This window comes from Ursus arctos, unplaced genomic scaffold (assembly GCF_023065955.2).
Source record: "Ursus arctos isolate Adak ecotype North America unplaced genomic scaffold, UrsArc2.0 scaffold_18, whole genome shotgun sequence".
Classification (NCBI taxonomy): domain Eukaryota; kingdom Metazoa; phylum Chordata; class Mammalia; order Carnivora; family Ursidae; genus Ursus; species Ursus arctos.
In genome coordinates this window covers 19,125,218-19,147,053 of record NW_026622852.1, presented here as the reverse complement: position 1 = coordinate 19,147,053, position 21,836 = coordinate 19,125,218, and the positions used below count along the sequence as shown (strand labels likewise).

At 34.2% G+C, this 21,836-nt stretch overlaps 1 protein-coding gene across 2 annotated transcripts in view; it reads left to right on the top strand.

Moving 5' to 3' along the window:
• The window catches only part of CAAP1 (caspase activity and apoptosis inhibitor 1), a 52,894-nt gene that overhangs the window by 8,077 nt on the left and 22,981 nt on the right, over nt 1–21,836 (top strand). The window contains exon 5 of one of the 2 annotated variants that reach the window (XM_026506437.4): nt 16,589–16,662. The exons of the other annotated variant lie outside the window; for it this stretch is intronic. Coding sequence (XP_026362222.1) covers nt 16,589–16,662 — 74 coding nt within the window. The remainder of the gene's footprint in view (nt 1–16,588; nt 16,663–21,836) is intronic. 2 annotated transcript variants of the gene reach the window in all.

Sequence of the window (21,836 nt, the reverse complement as noted above, 5' to 3'; positions counted from 1 at the left end):
AAAATCACTTTTAAGAAAATAAACAGTAATTCAATAATGCCATCTAATATATTGCCTGTATAAAATTTCTCCAGTAACTAAAAAAAAGATTTTAGAGTGTATTTCTTCATTTTAATTAACAAACTGATTCTGATCCAGGATTTAGTTAGAGTTCATGTGTTTCATTTGATTGTTAGCTTCACAAAGCTGAGTTTAAAGGGAAGGTTTAGATATGAGAAATAATAAGCTTAATGACTAGCTCAGGAACTTAGTGCACATTTTAAAGGAATTTAAAAAATAACAAGGAAACCAAAACAAAGTTGGAAAAATGAAACAACGAATGTAAACATTAAAACTAAAGAAATAGAAATGAATAAGTCCATAAACTTGGTCTTCGTAAAGTCCAGATCATAGAGAAACTCCTTTTGGGTCTGATTAAGGAGATAAGTGGAGAACAATTATAATTGAGATTAGGAAGAAAGGAGATATAAACAAATTTGAAACTAGCATTGTGTAAACAAACTTGAAACTAGTAAATGGATGGTCTTTTTCAAATACAAGTAGACCAAATTGACTTTCTGCCAAAGTAGAAAACTTGGAGATTAACACAGAAGAAACTGGAAAGGTGAATAGAGACCTACTATTGAATAAAACACCAAGACAAGGTGGATTCACAGCTGAATTATTAAGTGAGTCAATGCATGTAATGTGTTTGCAGCTAATAAAATATTCATTAATACCATTTATTGTTATTTTCAAAAACATTACACCTGTGTTATTTAAATTATTCCAGGCCCTAGGAAAACATGAAAAGGCCTTCAATTTACTTTATGATTTCTGCATAGCTTTAATACCCCAAATCTCATAAATAGTGACAAAAAAACATTTTGGGGATTATAGGCGTTCTCACTTGTGAATATAGATGTAAAAATTACAAGTACATATTTGTATGTAGAATCCAGCAGTGTATCATGTGAGTAGTTATGCCACTGACCAAGTAGAATTTATTTCAGGAATCTACAGGAAATTTAATTAGAAAGTCTATTAGCATAATTCATATCAGCAAATTAAAGAAGAAAAATTATATGGTCAGATAAGTAGATACTAAAAAGGCCTTTGACATATTCAGCAGTCACTTCTAATATAAGCTATAGGTAAAAAAGGTATCGGAGAAAACTACTCAGATATGATGAGGACATTTGACCAAATTTAACTACCCACTTAGTGAATTAAAATGAGGACTAGATAGGAAGCCTGTTATGACCATTAATTTTAAACATTTTCTAAGACGTTCTAGCAAATGTAGTTAGACCAAAGAAAGATGGGTGGTGGAGAGGAATTAACTTTGATTTGATAAACTTTGGAAAAGAAGAAATAAAAATATTTCTCTTTTCAGTTTATAAGATTATAAACCTAGAATAGCTGAGAGATTCTAGGTTTTTTAAAAAAGACTAGAATTTGATAAGATAGAACAGTATATAAGCTTAAGAAAATCAACAACTGTTCTCTCTTAGAGCAGACACATCTATAAAGGGAATATATTAGGATTTTTCAGAGAAAACAGAAGCAGTAGGATATGTATAGATATATAAAAGATATTTATTGTAGGAATTGGCTCATGTGCTTATGGATGCCAAGAAGTCCCATGATCTGCTGATCTGTTGTCTGTAAGCTGGAGAGCCAGGAAAGCCAGTGGCAAAACACGGTCTTAGTCTGAAGGCCAGGGAATGTGGTGTAAGTCCTAGTCTAACTCCAAAAGCCCAGAAACCAGGAGTGCCCCTGTTCCAGGGTAGTTGGATTTCTGAACTCAAACAGGTTAATTTGCCCTTCTGCTTTTTTTTTTTTTTTAAGATTTTATTTATTTATTCGACAGAGATAGAGACAGCCAGTGAGAGAGGGAACACAAGCAGGGGGAGTGGGAGAGGAAGAAGCAGGCTCATAGCGGAGGAGCCTGATGTGGGGCTCGACCCCGGAACTCCGGGATCACGCCCTGAGCCGAAGGCAGACGCTTTAACCGCTGTGCCACCCAGGCGCCCCCTTTTTTTTTTTTTTTTTTAAAGATTTTTTACTTGAGAGAGAGAGTGAGAGCACAGGGAGTAGCCAGATGGGGAGGGACAAGCAGGCTCTGCACTGAGCACAGGGCCCGATGTGGGGTTTGATCCTAGGACCCTGAGATCGGGACCTGAGCCAAAACCAAGAATTGGTTCCTTTACCAACTGAGCCACCCAGGTGCCCTGCCCTTCTGCCTTTTTTACTCCAGCCCTCAAGGAATTAGACGTTGCCCACCCAGGGCTCTATGCTTTACCCAGTTCACCAATTCAAATGCTAATCTCTTCAGGAAATATCCTCACAGACACATAGAAATAATGCTTTGCCAGCATTCTTCAGCCCAGTGACCAGAAACTAAAAAAAAAATTTTCTATTAATACTAGGTATAAAAACTATGATATGCTTTCAGATCATTTAACAGGAAACTTATGAAGAAAACCATAACATTTTACTAAAAGACAAAAAATCACGATCTGAAAAAAATAGAAAGTGTACTTTAGTTGTGTAATCTTTTGTGGTGGTTGGTGAAGTTCTTAAATAAGAATAAAAACCCAGAAACCATAAAAGAAAAAAACATTTGAATGAAATTTAAAAAAAAATTTTGGGGTATTATTTGTCTTAAATAAAGTCAGTAACCAAACAAAAGATCTGGAAGAAGTACTTGCAAGCAAGGCCTAACAATCCTAATATTAGTGAAAGTTGAATTCAGGGCAAAAAGATTCATGCAAGACAGTTGAAGGCAATTTATAGTAATGTGAAATCCACAAAGATGGTCTAACAGGAATATATGTCTTACATGTGCCATTTATCTATGTATTTCCTCTATATAGCTTTTATAAGGTAAAAACTATGGGAATCATGATATGAAAAAAAGAAGTGCTTGAGTAGCAGGAGCTTGATTTTATCTCTCTCATCTATCTCCTGATAAATTAACTGGATGAAAAATAAGTAAAGACATTGAAGAGCTAAATGAATTGATTGATATAGACCGTACTCTGTATTCTGAAGACAGAACTTTCCTCCTGTGGAATATTCACAGAAATTGAGAGTAAGTTTGGTCATAAAATGTCAATGAAGTTCTCAAAGAACTATTGTCCAGATTTTAGAGCAGTAAACTAAAATGAACAAAAAGGCTGTGGAACCTCATTATCTTCATATTCTAAAACCTAACAGCTTTTAGGTTAAAGAAGAATTATAAACGGTCTAAAAACTAACAATAAATAAAAATTTAACCAGCTCTATGGGATACAGCTAATGTACTCAGAGGAAAGTATTAGCCTTAAATATGTATTACTGATCTGTAAATAATTAAAATAAGTGTACTAAGTATTCAATTCAAGAAGTTAGAAAATAAAGAATAATAAAATGAACTTAAAAACAAATGCATACAAATAATGGCATACTTAAATGTGAAAATTTGCATCATTTCTAAGATAGGACCAAGCAAAAATACCTTTTCTCATTGCTTCTATTTAGTAATGTACTGGAAGTCCCAACAGGTTTAACAAAGCATGAAAAAGAAATGAAGTCACATAGATTAGAAGGAAAAAGTAAAACTCCTGATTTGCAGAGACAGTGTGTTAATTTGTTGGGGCTGCCGTAACAAAATACCGCAGACTAGATAGTTTATAGACAACAGAAATTTATTTAACTTAGACAACAGAAATTTATTTAACTACCAAAAATAACAAGAAGGCAGAAGCGTTAGTTCTAAGAAATTTTTGACAGTGTGCTACTTTAAAACTTGAAATTAATGAGTGTTAACTTAAAACAAATTTTATAGGAATGAGATTTAGGAATTTTAAAGATAAGACATCCATAGTTTCTAAATGCCTTCATTTTCAAAAGGTGAGGGATGGGATTGTCACTTTAGTTCACCTTAGGTAAGCAAATGAACAAATTTATATTATGTTACAGGTAGTCTAAAAACCTCAGCATCTATGATTTTGCAGTGTTTTAAAACTGTTAGGTATTGTGACAAGATTTGCAAATGTTACAAATGATGACAGTTCCTTAACAAGGACAACGATTTTAAGTAAATAAGTCAATATAGGGGCCTGGAATTAGAGCGTTGTCTCCATTTGGAAATAGCTAAAATAGCACTAAAAATGAGACCAGGTAGTAGCTCGGCCTGTGATGTAAGATGATTATGCTCTAAAGAATATGTTTGTAATGATATTTAAATCTTGAATAGTGCAATAAAATAATCAAGATTGAGGTTTTATATATAAAGAATAAAAATACAAATACTTTAGGGAGATCTTAGCAGTATTTTAGAATTGCTCTAATAAATATCTTTTCATGAATTTTAAATTAATATGCTTTTAGTGAGCGATATTGAGGGAGAATTTGGTGGAAATTGTGTTTCCCTATAGACAATAAGCATTGTTGAGATAATATCACAGTTCTAGAAGAAAGAAATTTAAAAATTCTGGTTCTCAAATAAGGTATATTGCAAAGTAGTTTCTATATGAGTGTTATGGAAATACTGTTCCTGATCATTGCTACTTTCTTAGCAGATAATAGGCGTGTTCTAAAGTAGCTATTATTAGATTCCAGTTTTAGATGATTAACTTTAAAAAAAAATGGGAGGGGCGCCTGGGTGGCACAGCGGTTAAGCGTCTGCCTTCGGCTCAGGGCGTGGTCCCGACGTTATGGGATCGCGCCCCACATCAGGCTCCTCCGCTGTGAGCCTGCTTCTTCCTCTCCCACTCCCCCTGCTTGTGTTCCCTCTCTTGCTGGCTGTCTGTCTCTCTGTCAAATAAATAAATGAAATCTTTAAAAAAAAAGAAAAAAAAATTGGAGATTCCTAAATAGACTTTAGAGATTTTAGGTAACAGATATAAATTGAACCATTTCATATTCACTAGAATATTTAACTAGTGAATAAAATCCACAGGAAATTGTTTTGCAAAATGAATAATTCTTTGGCAGGAATTATTTTTAAATCTCCATTTAATCATCTGTTTTAGGAATTTCAAGTGTGAGTATTTTTGTTCAAAATGGAATACATGGGTATTAAATATAAGTGGTTGAAAAGAGAAGTTGGCATCATCTACTAGTTACTACTTAAAATGTACTGGTTACTAGTTACAGTGTACTAGGTTTTAGTACATTATAATAATTATATTTTTTAAATAGTCTACAAGCTATTCCACCCTTCAAAATAGGAGTAGCTTCCTGTTCACTGCTGTTTATAGTCACTTTAGGGTTAGGGGCTTTAGTGAGGATAGAATGAAAGAAGAGCATATTGCTTAGATGCAGGTGGGTGAATGACTACTATTCATTAAGATGTTTATTCTTGAATATACTGAGCTATTCCTCTGGCTAGATCAGTTGTCTCACTAAGAGCAACAGCTATAACTGTACCGTATGACCATTCTTTTGCTGAATCTTAGCAGTGATATGTGATAGAACTTTGATGCTGTGTGTTAGTTTAATAAAAAGCCAGAGATTAGCAGCTGCGTTAGTTTTCCTAGTTTTTAAATTGTTTCTATTGTCATTTTTCTGTCAGTCAGCTTACTGCCTCATCTGCTGCTCGAAGACTGGGTTAGATGTTAGCGGGTATTTTTCCTTTTTTCTATTTCCTTATCACTATTTTCAAAAAGTTAAGTTTTTCTGTATCACTGTTTGTGTTATATTAATTGCCCTTTCTAGTTCATTTGAAAAATAAATTCACAGGGCTCTTGGGTGACTCCGTCAGTTGAGCGTTGGACTCTTGATTTGCCTCAGGTCATGATCTTGGGGTCATGGATTGAGCCCCACTTTAGGCTCCATGTGCAATGCTGAGTCTGTTTATCCCCCCCCCCAACTTGCGCACTCTCTCTCCCTCTCTGTCTCAAATAAATAAATAAATAAATAAAATCTTAAAAAAAAAAAGAAAAGAAAAATAAATTCACTGATGTTTACAGTGTGTTAAAGTGGTTGTTAATGACTATTCTCTAATACACGTGTGAACTTGTCCCACCATTTGAAGTGTTTGCTTACCAAGAGTCATTTATGTTGTTTCCAGTTCAGTTTTTGTAGTTGCATAATTTAGTTAAATATATAAACAGATGAAATATTAAAATGAAAAGAGTAGTTGATTAATTTGATTGCTTTGAAAAACTCAGAGTGGAGTTTTAGTTGTCATTTAGCTGTGGGATAACAATAAAAGTTTGGGCAACATTGTATAAAGGGTAATTTTTTTTTGCACTTAGATGTATGCATTTTAAATAAGCCAAAAGTAGACATGGTTTATGTGAGTAGGATGAAATTGAACTGTTTTCCATGGATTCATAATAAAGGTAAGACTGTGACATTGGATCCAAAGATTGGTGAAGGAAGGTCACATTTCTGTTTTATGTTTACCTAAAATGCTTAAATTACATATAACTTTTAAAGGTGTTTCCCTATGTTAATAAGAACTTTTTTCCAGGTAAATTGACATTACTTGTCTGAGTTAGGTAGAAAGAATTTCACTGTATTATGTTAGGTAAAAGGAATTTCACTGTTTACTTTTAGTATGAAAAATGACAAGGGTATAGAAAATTAGAATAATAGTGTAACGACACTCCCATATACCTGTTGGCTGGATCTAACAATTATAGTGATTTTCATTTTTCCATTTTTCCTTCATCTTTTTTCTTAAAGTATTATAAAATGAATTATAGATATCTTGATTCTAAATATTTGTTTGAATTTCCAGAAAATAAGGACATTTTCCCACATTACCATGAATCTAGTGTCTGTTATTTAAGAGCTTATTTATTTGAATGGTGAATACATGCACATAGTACAAAAATTCTTAAAGTATATAGTGAAAATAAGTCTTTTTCCTCTTCCTCATTCTCCCTTCCTATAGGCAACCACAGTAAGCCAGTTTCTTGTGTATCCTCCCAGACATATTCCATAGTTTACAAATATATGTGTATGTATGTTTTTTTCTTTTCACACATTATGTGTGAAGAAGCATGCTGTGCAAACTATTCCATACCTTTTCCATTTAATTTTTTCCATATAATAGTATATCTTTTCTTGGGTTTTATTCTACCTAGTACATATAAGGCTTCCTATATATATACCTGTATACTATTCCATTATTGGATGTAGCAAAACATTAAGTCTGCTGATGGACATTTAAGCTGTTTACTCTTTTGTTACTACAAATGATATAAATATTTCTGTAAATAATCTTGTTCCTCTGTGATTATGTGTAGCATAAATACCTACAAGTTAATTGTTGAGTCAGATATTTGTGTGTTTGAAATTTTAAAAGATTTTGCCATAATTGACTTACAGAGTTCAAACTGATTTGTACCTCTGAATGTGGAGTACATGTGTTCATATACTTTACTCAATATAATATTATCTAACATTTTGATCTTTGTTCATCCAATAGGTAATAATATCTCATTGGAATTTTAATTTGTATTCTCATTATGAGTGAAATTAACCATCTTTATATATATTATAGAGCTAGTGGAGTTTTCTGTGAACTCTGACATTTATTTACCCTTTGTGTGTATGTAGTTGGAGGACTTTGGTCTTTTTTTTTTGAAGATTTTCTTTATTTATTTGACAGAGAGAAAACAAGAAGGGGGGAGGTGCAGAGGGAGAGGGAGAAGCAGGCTCCCCACTGAGCAGGGAGCCCCACGTGAGACTCAATCCCAGGACCCTGGGATCATGACCTGCCGAAGGCAGATGCTTAACCGACTGAACCACCCAGGCGCCCCAATTTTGGTCTTTTTAATCCATTGTTGGTGATATGGGTTGCAATTATTTTTTGCTTGTTGCTCTTTTTTTATACTTTAAGGCTTTTACCTTTTTTTGCATGCATAAATACTTCACGTTTATGTAGTCTAATTTGGCAATCTTCTATGTTTTCTGGGTTTTATATTTAGTAAAGGCCTTCTCTATTCTGAAGTTATAAAGTATTCTTCATGTTTTCCTTTAGTACTTTATGGATTTTTTTAGATGTTTAAATCTTTGATTCGTTTGAAATTTATTTTGGTCTAAGTTTTAAGATAGGGCTCTAAGATCCCCTTTTAATTTTCATTTTGCCATATTCTTTACAACTATCAAGAATTCACTTAGGATTTGATTTTTACAGTTCTTGATTAGACTGCTGTTATTCAGTAAATTTCTTCTGTATGTTTATTTCTTTTATTCCCCTCCTTGTTTCCTGTTACAAACTTGTGTGAATGTGTACTTCCATTAATTGTTTTTTTTTAAAGTTAATAGCCAAATACGTGGGCACGTGTGTAAAAACCAAATAGTACTCTTTTTGCCATCTTTCCATGCTGCCATAATGGTGCGCATGAATGTTGTAGCACATGCTCTCAAGAGCATTAACAATGTCAAACAACAACAACAGCAACAACAAACCCCAGAACCCCATAATGCCAGAAAGAGAGGCAAATGCCAAGTCCTTACTAGACCAGGCTCCAAAGTCATTGTTCGGTTTCTAACTGTGATGTTGAAGCATGGTTACATTGGCAAATTTGAAATTATTGATGATCACAGAGCTGGGAAAATTGTTACGAACCTCATGGGCAGGTTAAGCAAGTGTGGAGCGGTCAGCCCCAGATTTGATATACAACTCAAAGATCAAGAAAAATGGCAGAATAATCTCCTGTCCCACCAGCTTGGTCTCACTATACTGAAAACCTCAGCTGACATCAAGGACCATGAAGAAGCAAGATGAAGACACAAAGGAGGGAAAATCCTGGGATTCTTTTTCTAGAGATGTAATACATATGTGCAAATAATTTATGCCTCAGTGAGGAAAAAAAATTCAAGCAGCGCTGTTTGTACAAAATAGTACAAAAAGGTATACAGTTCAAAATGTTTCCTTTCTCCCTTTTCATTCCCATTTATCTCAGGCCCTTTCTTGAGGCTTATGGGTCTTTTGTTGTTGTTGCTTACACCCGTCTTTTCATTGAAATTTTCAACATTTAAAATAATTCTGTCTAGTTGTTTTAATAGCTTATCTTAGTTTACCCAGTAAAAAAGAAGAATTTTCCTCTGGGGCCTTGAGGTCAAATTCTGAGTGAAAACTTTCAGATATATATGGCCATATGAATATGTATATAGCTATGGCTACATGGTTTGGTTTCTTTTCTTTTCTTTCTTTCTTTCTTTCTTTCTTTCTTTCTTTCTTTCTTTCTTTCTTTCTTTCTTTTTCTTTCTTTCTTTCTTTCTTTCTTTCTTTCTTTCTTTCTTTCTTTCTTTCTTTCTTTCTTTCGGCAGCAAAGCAAAGTTTATTGAGTGATAGTACAGAGCTCTTGAAGAGGGAGGGGACCTGAGAGGTTTGCCTGACTACATGTAATTTCTAGGTATTACTACTTGGAGAAGTATTTCTGTAGGTAATAGAAAGTCCAAATAAATGTAAAGAGTGAAGTTTCTAGAATTAAACTGCCTGCATTTCAAATTTAATTTAAATTTAATGCCTGCCAGCATAACTCCACAGCTTGCTGTCTCTCTGATGTTTGGCAAGTTACTTAAACCCTCTTGGGCCTCAGTTTCCTCATCTGGGGCATAGGGGTAATACCAGTACATACCCTATAGGATTGTGATGATAATTATATGAGAAAAGGATAGTAAAGTGTTTAGAATAGTACCTGTAACATGGTAAGCATCAAAAAAAAACCACGTTGCTGTATTTGCTTTGGGATTTTTATTCTGAATCTGTAATATAACTATTCCTAAAATTCTACTTTATGCTGAGGAGTATTGGGGATTTTCCCCACATTTTTTTTAATGGAAGTCTGAAGAAAGTGAAATAATTCATTGTGTTTTTTAATTATTATTCTTTACTGCTGTTGCTTTTTAAAAAACAGTTCATTGCTTACAAGGGTCTAATTTTTTCATTTATTACAAAAAATAGTTTAAGAGAAAACTATATATATATATATCTTCAAGCATTGAAAGATTTTTCTCACAAATGAGATCAATTTGTTATGTTGGCATTACTCTTTATAAACTCAATTCTCAAACATATATGAATTATAAAGAGCTGACTGTGCTTTTAGGCTGGTAAAAGGCAATAAACTGGTTGTCTGTATCACACTTATGTTCTTCTGTCCTTTATAAATTGCTATTAGGCTATAATACTTAGGTGTAGACTATTCTGTATGATAGGGTAAGTTCATCAGAAATGAAAGGATTGGTTTTTCAGAAAACCTTCACAGAAAGTATTACTAATTGTTGACAAGATTACTAATGCTCAGACTCCACAAAGTAGTAGCATGCTTACACATCCTATGTTTGTACCTTTAAATATACTTACAGAGTGATCTCATGCTAATTCCCTGAAAACGCAGGAATATAGGGATAAAACAAAGAGGAAAATCCCTTTGTTTTCCTTTAGTCACTCTTATATAGAATAGAGCCCCCTATTTGAGGAATTGCCTGTTCATAAAAACAGAGTTGCAAAGGGGCAGTTTATATAATAAACACGAATTCTTAGAGAATCATGGATCAGAGATAAATGAGTGTGGTAACTGATTCTTTGCATTATATTATTTGGGGAGAGAAAATGGAGATAAAAGTTAAATTTTGCTATCTTTTGCAGAAGGAAGTTGCTGAGGGACACTGGAGATGTGGATTTATTTTTAGCTCTTTGGAAAAGCCCTTTGAGAAAAATTAAGATTGTTTTGCCTCATTTCTTAATGTTTGAAAGTTACAGTTTACCACCATATGATTTATTTTTTTTTGAGTCTGCTCTAAGACTTTTGTGGTGTTTCAATTAAAAAAAAATTAAGGAATCATTTAGTTACAGTACAGTTCACTTTTTTTGCTATGTAGTTCTATAAATTTGGACAGATGGATGGTTTTTTATCTACTGCCACAATTATAATATAGAATAGTTCCATCATACTAAAAATTTCCCCCATGGCTCTTTGTAGTCCACTCCTCCCACCCCCAGTCTCTGATAATCACTGATCTGATTTCTGTCCCTATACCTTTTCTTCTTCTAGAGTGTTATATAGATGGAATAATACAGCATATAGCCTTTTGAGTCTGCTTCTTTCACTTAGCGTAATGCATTTGAGATTCATTCATATCGTGTGTATCAATAGTTCTTCCTTTTTATTGCTATGTAATTAGTATTCCATTGTGTGGGCATACTATAGTTTATTTATCCACTCCCCACTTGAGGTAATCTTGTAAGCAAAATAATGACCCTTCAAAGATGTTTACACTCTGATCTTCAGAACCTGAGAGTGTGTTACTTTATTTGACAAAAGGGACTTTGCAGGTTTGCTTAAGGTTACGGATTTTGAGATGGGAAGATTATCCTGGATTACCCAGGTTATCCCACTTTAATTCCATGAGTTCCTTAAAGTTGAAGAGGAAGACAGAAGAGGTCAGAGAGAACTAACATGAGACTTGACTAGAATCTGGGAATGACCCTCAGCTTATAGCCAGCAAGGAGTCAGGGACTTTGGTCCAGCAACCTCAGCGAACAGAATTCTTCCAGGAGCCCAAATGAACATGAAATGAATTCTCCCCTAGAGCCTCCAGAAAGGAATGCAACCTATGGACACTTTGATTTGGTCCAGTGAGACCCATACCAGACCCATACCAGACCTACAGAACTGTAATATGATACATTTACGCTGTTTTAAGCTGTCAAGTTGGTGGTCATTTGTTATGGCAGCAATAGAAAATTAATAAAGGGACATTTCAGTTGTGTACAGTTTATAGGTGATTTCAAATAATGCCACTATGAATGTTCACATACAAGTTTTTGATAGGAACACAATGAGTTTTTATTGTCCTTGGTCAATTACCTAAGAGTGGGGGTTGCTAAAGGGCATGTCTGCATCCTTGCTGATACTGTATATGAGAGTTCCATTTGTCTCCTGTTTTGATTTTAGCCATTTTAATATATGTGTAGTGGTATGGCATTGTCGTTCCAAATTTGCATTTCCTTAATAACAAATGACGTTGACCATGTCTGTTTTTATGTTTATTTGCATCCGTACACCTTCCTTGGTCAAGTGACTTAATTTTTGGACCAGTTTTTCAAATTGGGTTCTTTATTTTTTTATTATTGTGATTTGAGAGTTCTTTATATACTCTGATATAGTCCTTTATTAGATATGTGGCTTGCAAATATTTTCTTCCAGTCTCGCTAGTCTTTCATTCTCTCAGCATTTCCTTAGAAGAGCAGATGTTTTTTATTTGGAGGAAATCCAGGAAATAATCAATTATTTTTATAGACCATGTTTTTGATGAAATCTTTGGTTATTAACAAGGTCACAAAGGATTTTTTCCTGCATCTTCTAGAGGCTTTATAGGTTTACATTTTTTAGGTCTGTTATCAGTTTGAGTTAGTTTGTGTATATGGTGCAAGATATGGGTTGGAAATTATATCTGTATGGATATCCAGCTGTACCGGTACCATTTGTTCTGTTCCAATGAATTGTCTCTGCACTTTACTGAAACTCAGTTGATCACGTATATGGATTCTTTTCTGTTCCATCAAACTGTAAGTTTATCCTCTCTCCAACATCACAGTGTCTTAATTACCGTAGCTTTATAGTCATCTGATAATGTGCATCCTTCTTTTTCAAAATTGTTTTGACTACTCTACTTTCTTTGTTTCTTATTTCTAATAGTAGAAAGCTCAGAATGATAGGCTGGCTTCTTTTAGCCTCTGTTTTTATTCCCAGGAGAGTGAGGAGACTCAAGAGTCCTACCTTTTGTTATGCCAGTTTGCCTGATTGTCAGCTTACTTTTGCCAAAATGGGAAGATGCTGGCAATCTTCTTTATCCTTCCATTGAGGTATCTTCTCTGTATTTTTTATTTGTACAAGAAATTGACTTTCTTTCTCTTTAGAAATATATTTTAAATTTTTAGTAATTCACATGTATAATTGTTCTTAAGTTCGCAGATCTCCCCAGTGTATTACTCTGACTTAAAAAACAAATCCATTGAGTTCTGGAAAACAAACAAATCCATTGAGTGTTGAGTTTTAGAAGTTCTTTGTGCATTTTGGAAACTGACTATCAGATCTGTCATTTGCAAGTATCTTCTCCCATTCCATAGGTTGCTTTTTAGTTTTGTTGTTTCCTTCGCTGTGCAGAAGCTTTTTTTATTTTGATGTAGTCCTGATAGTTTATTTTTTTATTTTGTTGTAAGAAAGGATCAAGAGTGGAATCGTGTTTAGGTTGAAAGAAAGGAAGTCAGATGATATTGGTTTGAGGACTTAAATCCCAGAGATGGGTATATGGCTCTCTTATAATTCAAAGCCAAGATCGTAAATTAAGCTGCTTTAAGGAGAAATACTGTAGATGGGAGAAGGGAATTAGAAAAACAAAAGCCAGGAGCGCCAGGGTGGCTCAGTCATTAGGTGTCTCCTTTGGCTCAGGTCATGATCCCAGGGTCCTGGGATCAAGCCCTTAGTCAGGCTCCCTGCTCAGCGGGAAGCCTGCTTCTCCTTCTCCCTCTGCTTGTGTCTCCCCTCTTGCTGTGTTTCTCTCTGTCAAATAAATAAAATCTTAAAAAAAAAAAAAAGAAAAATGGGCTTTTTCCCCCCCTTAATGAAAGAAATTAAAAAGTCATTGCAAGATTCTTAACCCAAACCAGATTTAGCAGTGTGTTCGCTCCCTCCCCACTTTCCTCTCTTGCCTTCTCTCTTTCCAGTTGTTATAAAATTCTTTTTTATAAAAGCTTTATTTATTAGAGAGTGGGCATGCACACACACACGAGCAGGGGAAGGGGCAGAAGGGGAGAGAGGGGGGAGAGAGAGAGAGCGCACACTCTTGAGCATCTCAAGCAGACTCCCTGCTGGGCGTGGAGCCTGAAGCAGGGCCCAACTTGCAACCCGAGATCATGACCTGAGCTGAGATCAAGAGTTGGAAGCTTAACCGAGTGAGCCACCCAGAAGCCTCTACAGTTGTTATAAAATTCTTAGATAAAGTATTTGATAGAAATATTTAAATGTTATTTAAATATAAATTATAATTGCTTTAGTTTTCCTAACTCTGACACCTAGTATGTCTTATCTGGAAGTAGACATTTTTTGTTTTCATGAAGCTAGAAATAAAAAGACATTATATGTACTCATAATTTTCTTAACACTTGAAGACATTTCCTTTTTTGTGTATATCTTCTCTTTCATGCTTTTTGGTGAAAATCTTTAAATTGTATTAGAGAGCTCTGTATGTATATGATAATTTTAGTTGCAAAGCCTACATCTTGGAAAAATTAGCTCATATAGATTTTAAAATTCCGAGCTATTTTCTGGAATATTTTTTCGACTTCATATACTACTGATGGAAAAGCATCTAGCATTTCATTTTTCAGCCACAAGGTGGTGTACTTGTACTGCATCTGCTGTCTGAAATTCTGTTTGGTGACTCTCTTCAACAGCTTGTTTAAACCTAACTTAAGATAAAACAGAACGTTACAAAAGTTCACCTTGGGCACTAAAAGAAATTCTTTATGGCAGCAGGTAATCTTTATAGGGATGTTCAGTTTTGAAACCAAGGGGCTTTCACAGAGAAAATAAAATAATGCATACAGTAATGCATTTTACTACATTATTATTAAAATTTTTACTTGGCAATAACTTCACAGTTATTAAAATGTTATAAGAATAAGAGCAGTACAAGAAACATCCATATACCTTTTACCTATATTTACCTATTATTAACATTTTATCCCATTTGCACACCCTCTTTTTACCTCTCTTTATATAGGTGTGTATCTATTTTAAAACATTTGAGGCTATAAATTACATACATCATGACACTTTACCTCTAAATATTATATTGTGCTTTTTTTTTTAAGGATAGTGATACACTATTTATATGGCCACAATACAGTGTCAGCTTTAGTAAATGTAGCAGTAGTATGATACTTGTATCCAGTCTACCATCAGTATTTCAGTTTGTCTTGACTGAATAATGTCCTTTATAACATTTTTCCCTTCCAGTTCAGCAGTGTCATGTCAAATATAACATTTAGTGGTCATGGCTCTTTAGCCTCCTTTAACCTGGAATATTTTCACAACCTTTTTTTGGTCTTTTATAGCACTGACATTTAATTCCCCACCCCCTTTTAATAGAACATTACTTTTTTCCATTTTGGGTTTAACTGACGATTTCTTAATGATATAGGTCATACATTCTCAGCTATAAATATTGCATAGGTGATGTTGCATCCTTAGGGTATTACATATGCCCAGCCTCCCCCCCCGAAGTTTAAGAAATCTCTCCACCCAATGTGGGGCTTGAACTCATGACCCCGAGATCAAGAGTTGCACACTCTTTCGACTGAGCCAGCCAGGCGCCCCACCCATGGCCCTTTTAATGGTGATGTTACATTATGTTTTTGTTCAAGTCATTTAGATATATGTGTTTCGAAGAATTAGGTGCCCATTCAAGGATGTGTAAGAGCAAACAAACATTTTCTCTAAAGGAAATAGATTAATGCTCCCAGTAGGTAAAATCTAATTTGACTGTAAAGCTTGAGGTAGCACATTTTAACTTTATTCCTTGCAAAGCTCTTAATATACTATATTGGCATTTTATCTGTCCCTGGATTGCCAAAGAATATTTGTTGATACCTTCTTTGGGATCTGCCAGTCATTCTGGTGGAAGAGTAAAATCTGAGTAGGTGATATTAGAATGAAGTGTTAAACAGATATCTCAATTTTAATTTTTTATATGTCCTAACTAATACCATATCCAAATAATTTTGTAGTCTCTATTTGAGTTTGTGCTTACGTTAGTAAAATTTAATATAAAACAAACACATGAGTGCCAAATATGTTGATGGCAAAGAATATTGTAAACTCAAAGAAATGATCACAAGTCTTTATCCTTTGGTTATTTGAAGGATTTGTTATCAAGTGGATAGAAATAATTTTGTGAGTGGGAAAATTCCTGAAATATTTCTTGTATGTTAGTTTTAGGGTGTGTATAGAAATTCTCCAGAAGGTAATACTTACTAAGAAAGAAAATAGTCATTTTGGGTATTTGCAACTAATTAATTTCTTTTGCTGAAAAGTATTTGTAGCATTAATATTTAGATGGTGTAATGCCCTCTAAGAGAGAACATTAGTTTGAGGCTCTGTTGGAGAACATTTACTTTGATTACATATGTATATTACATATAAAATATGTATTTCGCACATACTGTAGACATCAAAGCATTTGAGGTATGAAATTAGATGAATATAAAATAATTTGAATGCCAAAGTGCCCATGAAATTTAACAGTTGAAGTTGAAAAGTTATTGGATTCCTCTGTAAGTTATGATTTCTCCCACCAACTATCCTGCAGGATATTGGAAAAGAGAAAAAGTTACTCCATATTCCTTCCAGTTTTGCTCCTTGATTTTTACAAAGATGTGTACTGCTTAAATTGGTAGTGGTTTATAGCTACTGTTTTTGACACTTGTATACGTGTTTCTGAGTTTCCAAGTGCACTAAATGGTGTCCTGGGCTCAGAAGAATTCAGTGTGTCTTCCCAAGTCTGTGACTTAATTCTGGGTACCTGAGCAGTAAGTATTATTTGATCAAATATAGTTTTAAAAATTGTTTTATTTATTTTTATTCCTCAGACAAGACATCTGTGTAGATTCTACTTCAGCTGTGAGAGAGAACAAGCAACCTGAAGGTTTAGAATTAAAACAAGGTATGAATCAAGTAGTTAATTTTTATATATCGTTTACCTGAAGATTATAAACATTTTACCAATAATAAATTTTCAGTGTTCCAGCTTGCCCACATCTTACAGATAAGGGAACAGAATAATTTATTTGGTCCAAGATTAAAAGAGTATAGAACGTACTTTTTATTTCATGACTCCTTTAGCCACTGGAGTAGTTCTGTGTTAGTGACATGTGGTTACAGTGTCATCAAAAAGCTGTCATCTTGAGTAGTTTTAATTTAGTAATCTCTACTGTGTATCATCAGCTGCAAGATATTAGAGATACGTTTACTGGTTAGCTTTGGCTTATATGTGGAAAAACAAAAGCTTTTATGGGGTGACTTTTTTTGGTCTTTTCTGCAGAGATACTTTGTTGTTACTCTCTACGTTATTTATTTTCTATAAATCAGTAGTTTTTAACACTACCAGCCAGCAGAACTGAAGTGGTAATTTGTAATTTATTCAAGCCAAGTAGATCAATAGGGTTGATCTTTCACATGTCTTTTTTTGTTTCTTCTCATTCTTGTAGGGAAAATTGAAAGTAAAATTTTTTATTAGTTACTCAAAGACCACCTCACATTTTTCCTCTGTCCTGATAAAATTACTTCAAAGCAATGAGAATCTGCTGTAGCCAAAATGATTGTTTTATTTATTATGTAAGCAACTGATCTTTGACTGGCTTAGAATAGTTTCTCTAAAACTTGAGTCATAAGAACTTATTTGATAGAGGGGCACCTGGGTGGCTCAGTCGTTAAGCGTTAGCCTTCGGCTCAGGGCGTGATACCGGCGTTCTGGGATCGAGCCCCACATCAGGCTCCTCTGCTGGGAGCCTGCTTCTTCCTCTCCCACTCCCCCTGCTTGTGTTCCCTCTCTCTCTCTCTCTGTCAAATAAATAAATAAAATCTTTTAAAAAAAAGAAAAAGAACTTATTTGGTAGAGAGAAGTAGGTCATCAATTTATTTAGACAGAATTTCTTTTTTTACTTGTGGTCTGTGTTATTAATGCTTAATTGAGAACGTGAAAAAAAATTGGGTAACTAATTTTGTGATTCAATGTGTATGTAGAGAGAACAAAATCAAGATTTTTCTGTAATTCTAATTTATGGACTCTGGGGTTTTATAAATATTTCAGATGGTTTCAAAAATTCCATTGTTTTTCAGAAGTCCTACTGTGTTAAATAGACCCAAAAAAAATATATCTTTATATTCTGACTACTTTTGAGCACCCACCAAAGACACAGGTTCATATTTTCATTGATATTTATTTGTCATATATAAATAAATGCTAAGCATACATCATTTTCATATAACTCTTGTGCCCCATGGGTAATTGGACAGCTCTGCTATTCTTTGTTTCTGTTCTTTGCATCTAATGAGCAGGCATTGTGGAGGGTATGCAATTAGATCATCTATGGAGAGAAGAATGTCATGTAATTGACATGGTTGATTCCAGTTCCTAGAGAAAAAGGAATGGAGACTTCATCGTACAAATTAGCCAGTACTGCCTTCTAAGGGAAGATGTTTTTCTGCTCTCATGTTCAGGTACTTGGAGCTCTTTAGAACTTGCTTCCCAGTGTCAAAAGACTATTTTGCTGTGATTTTATATGGTAACTTTAGTCATTTAAAAACCAGCCATGGAGACAAAGAGGGAGAGAAAAAGAACTCAGAGTAGCCAGATACCACAAAGCCCAAGTCTTTTATGCTCAGGAGCCTGTATAGACCACTCTCAGGTTCTCACGTAGGCATCAGAAACAGCAAGAACACACTCATCAGTAAGTGACCGCAAGCAGAGGTGAGTAAACATAAAATCAAAGCACAGCAGTACCATCATGTAGTACAGTTCCAGTGCATGTTTCCTACTAAATCTGTAGGAAATGGTTGCACTCTTTTAAGAAAAGAGGGAAATAATAGGTAAAATCTTCTAGAAAAATGTCTGTAAAAATAGCTACATATAAAATGTTTTGTTGCGTAATGGAATGAACATAAGTTATCTAAAATATTCAATTATGTAGAACATCTTCTAGGTAAATATTAGTATAGCTAAAATCTGAACCAGATAGTAAGTAACTTTGTTGGAGTTCCCCAAGAAGCTGAGGGACACCAGGAAATAGAAATCCCTAGTAGTCTCAATAAAGATTGGTGCCTTTTTTTCTAAATGAACTAATGTTGTCTATTTTTAATATGGAAAACTTGCAAAATTGATTTAATATTATCTCTAACTTTTCTTGCATAGCTAGCTGTTCTTGCTCACAGTGAGCTCAATAAAAACAGACTGTAATGCTCCTCATGAATGAATTGTCGTTTTGTTTAATGGCTTGACCATTAAAGAAAATTCATGGAAGCTTATTTAGAATTAAAGTAACCCTTTGTTCAGTAGACCAAAATATAAAGCAGCATTGAATTTTCTCTTTGCTCTTTCTGAATAAAGTAGGTCTTATTATATGACCTATTCATAGTGTATGATACTGACACGTTATTTAAATTACACTTTCAAATTTTTCAGCTTCTCAGCTTCTAAAATACTCAAATATTGAGAAATATTAACTGTGAATTAGTTAATTGAAATTTGCATTTTTTGCCGAGATCTCATTTCTCCCATCTTGTTGGTAGGAAATATCATTCACGAAATAAGTGGTGCTGAAGATGAGAATCCGATTGTGAGCTAACTTCTACCACACATTAATGATGGACTAACAGCCGAAGGTCTTCCTTCACTGTGCAAACGTTAGTTAAATGTAAATACAATCTACTGGTTGATTGATTGGTACTATAGTAAGATAGGAACTCTTTTGTTGGGGTTAGTTTCCTAACTCCTTTTTAGCAAGAGGGCAGCTGTGTAATAAAAAACATCAGTTAGAGTTTTGCTTGATCTTCAGCACAGTTGTGTTTGTGTACATGAGCACATATACGTGTACAAGCCTGAGATCTTTGATTAATTTCCTGGAGGATCTCAGGGCTTGTATTATTGACAAGTTTTAGCTAACTTTTTAAAATAATTATTTTATTAAAGATTTCTTTATTTGAGAGAGCGCGCAAGAGTGTGTGAGCAGGGGGGCAGTGGGGAGAGGAGCGGAGAGAGAGGGGGAGAGAGAATCTCAAGCAGACTCTCTGCTGAGCACAGAACCTGAGGCGGGGCTGGAGCCCCCAACCTGGAGATCACGACCCAAGCCGAAATTAAGAGTCCATTGCTCAACCAGCTGAGCCACCCAGGTGCCCCTAAAATAATAATTATTTATGTAAATTTTCTAAATTGGCCATTTGTGCTATAGTTTAAAAAAATGAAAACTGCTGTTTTTAAGAGGTATTTAATTTGTAGAAAATATTTTTAAAATATCAAATCTCCGCTAACATTAATGAATTCTCTTTATGTATATGTATCTATGAATAAATTTGCTTAAGAAGTTCAGTAGTATTTAAATAATGGTCTGTGTTTAAATTGTTGCTCTGAGGTTTACAATTTTGCAATTGTATAATTTGTATGATTTTGCAAATTATTCTCCTTTGTAACTTAAGAATTTAGCTCTTAGTTTTGCATTTCTTCTTTGAAGTGATCGTGAGAAATTTTTTAAACTATACCTGAGAAATAGCTAAGTCAAATTTGGATACTTAGGTTGAAGAGGAGGTGAGGTTTTTAGCACTCACTTTAAAATATTTGAAGAGCTGTCAAGTGGAAGAGTGATTAGGCTTGTTTTATATTGTCTCTGAGAATAAAAATAGGGCCAGTAGGTAGAGTTATCATTAGATAGATTTTGGTTCAATTTATTTATCTCAAATAATCAGAATTATCAAAATGAGTGGGCTGCCTTCCTTATTGCTGAGTGGTGTTTTGAACACAGGTTACATAAACCACCACTTGGTGGCTCTGTTGTAGAGCAGATTGAAGCAGTGTTTGAATCTTCGGCCTTGATCTTGAAGTTCCTTTCTAGCTGTCAGATTTTGTAAGGACCAGTACCTAGTGCAATGTCTGTACTTTCTCTTTCTCTATATTTTTTATTAGAAAATTATTTTTCCTTTCTATTAGAGAAAGACATGCAAACACACATAAAATATACACACCAAATTTTGCTGTGGTTAGGCTCAAATTCTGCCACTGTTGTGTTTTTTTAAAAAAATAATGTAGTTGCCTCATGTAGTTAAATTTTGACCTTCCAGTTCATGAATTAGTGTAGGATGGACAGCTGTAAGAATTGTCTTGTTAATAAGAGCTTCAAAAAGTTGAAAGGTAAACTTTAATAGGGGAAAAATGTTTATCAATGATTAAACTGTATGGTGGAAATTAGATATTTTTTGTGGGCTTTTTTCCAGCCTTTTAGACTAGTGGTCACCGAAGGGTGATTATGCACACTTCCAGAGAATGCAAGAAAAAGAATACCAATGCTTCTGAAGTAAATAAATATATATAAACTTATGTATTTGTCTCTCCATTTTAAAATTTGGTTCCATATATCATTGTATTAGTACAAACTATAGTATTACATATGATTTTATAAGTCAGTAAAAATACATACTGGAGCAGGTACTTAAAAACATTTTCACTGATATGTTTATCTAAGTATAAGAGACTACTTTTTATTTTATTTTATTTTTTTTAATGTTTTTTTATTATATTATGTTAGTCACCAAACAGTCCATCCCTGGTTTCCGATGTAAAGCTCAATGCTTCATTAGTTGCGTATAACACCCAGTGCACCATGCAATACGTGCCCTCCTTACAACCTATCACCAGTCCATCCCATTCCCCCACCCCCCTCCCCTCTGAAGCCCTCAGTTTGTTTCTCAGAGTCCATAGTAAGAGACTACTTTTGACTATCATAAAGAATCAATTCCTGGTTATAGCTTATTCACTTATTCTAAAAATTAAATGTGATTGAAGAGATTTTTGCCATTGTTTAGTAGAAGTATTAAATATAAAATTATATGAGACCATTTGAATCCTTAAGGTGAGGGATAAATGGAAAACCTCAACTGATTTGTGCTCTTATTGCTGTTATTGTTACTGTGGTTCTAAGGTAGTACTGCACCAGGAGAAGCAGAGGTGAGTAAGTAGAGGGACTAGAATAAAACAGAATGAGGAAATGAATTGACAGTTACAAAGGAGTTGAGTTTTGCTGAAAAGAACTTCCTAACCATAGCCGAAGGAATACATACAAGTTATAAGAA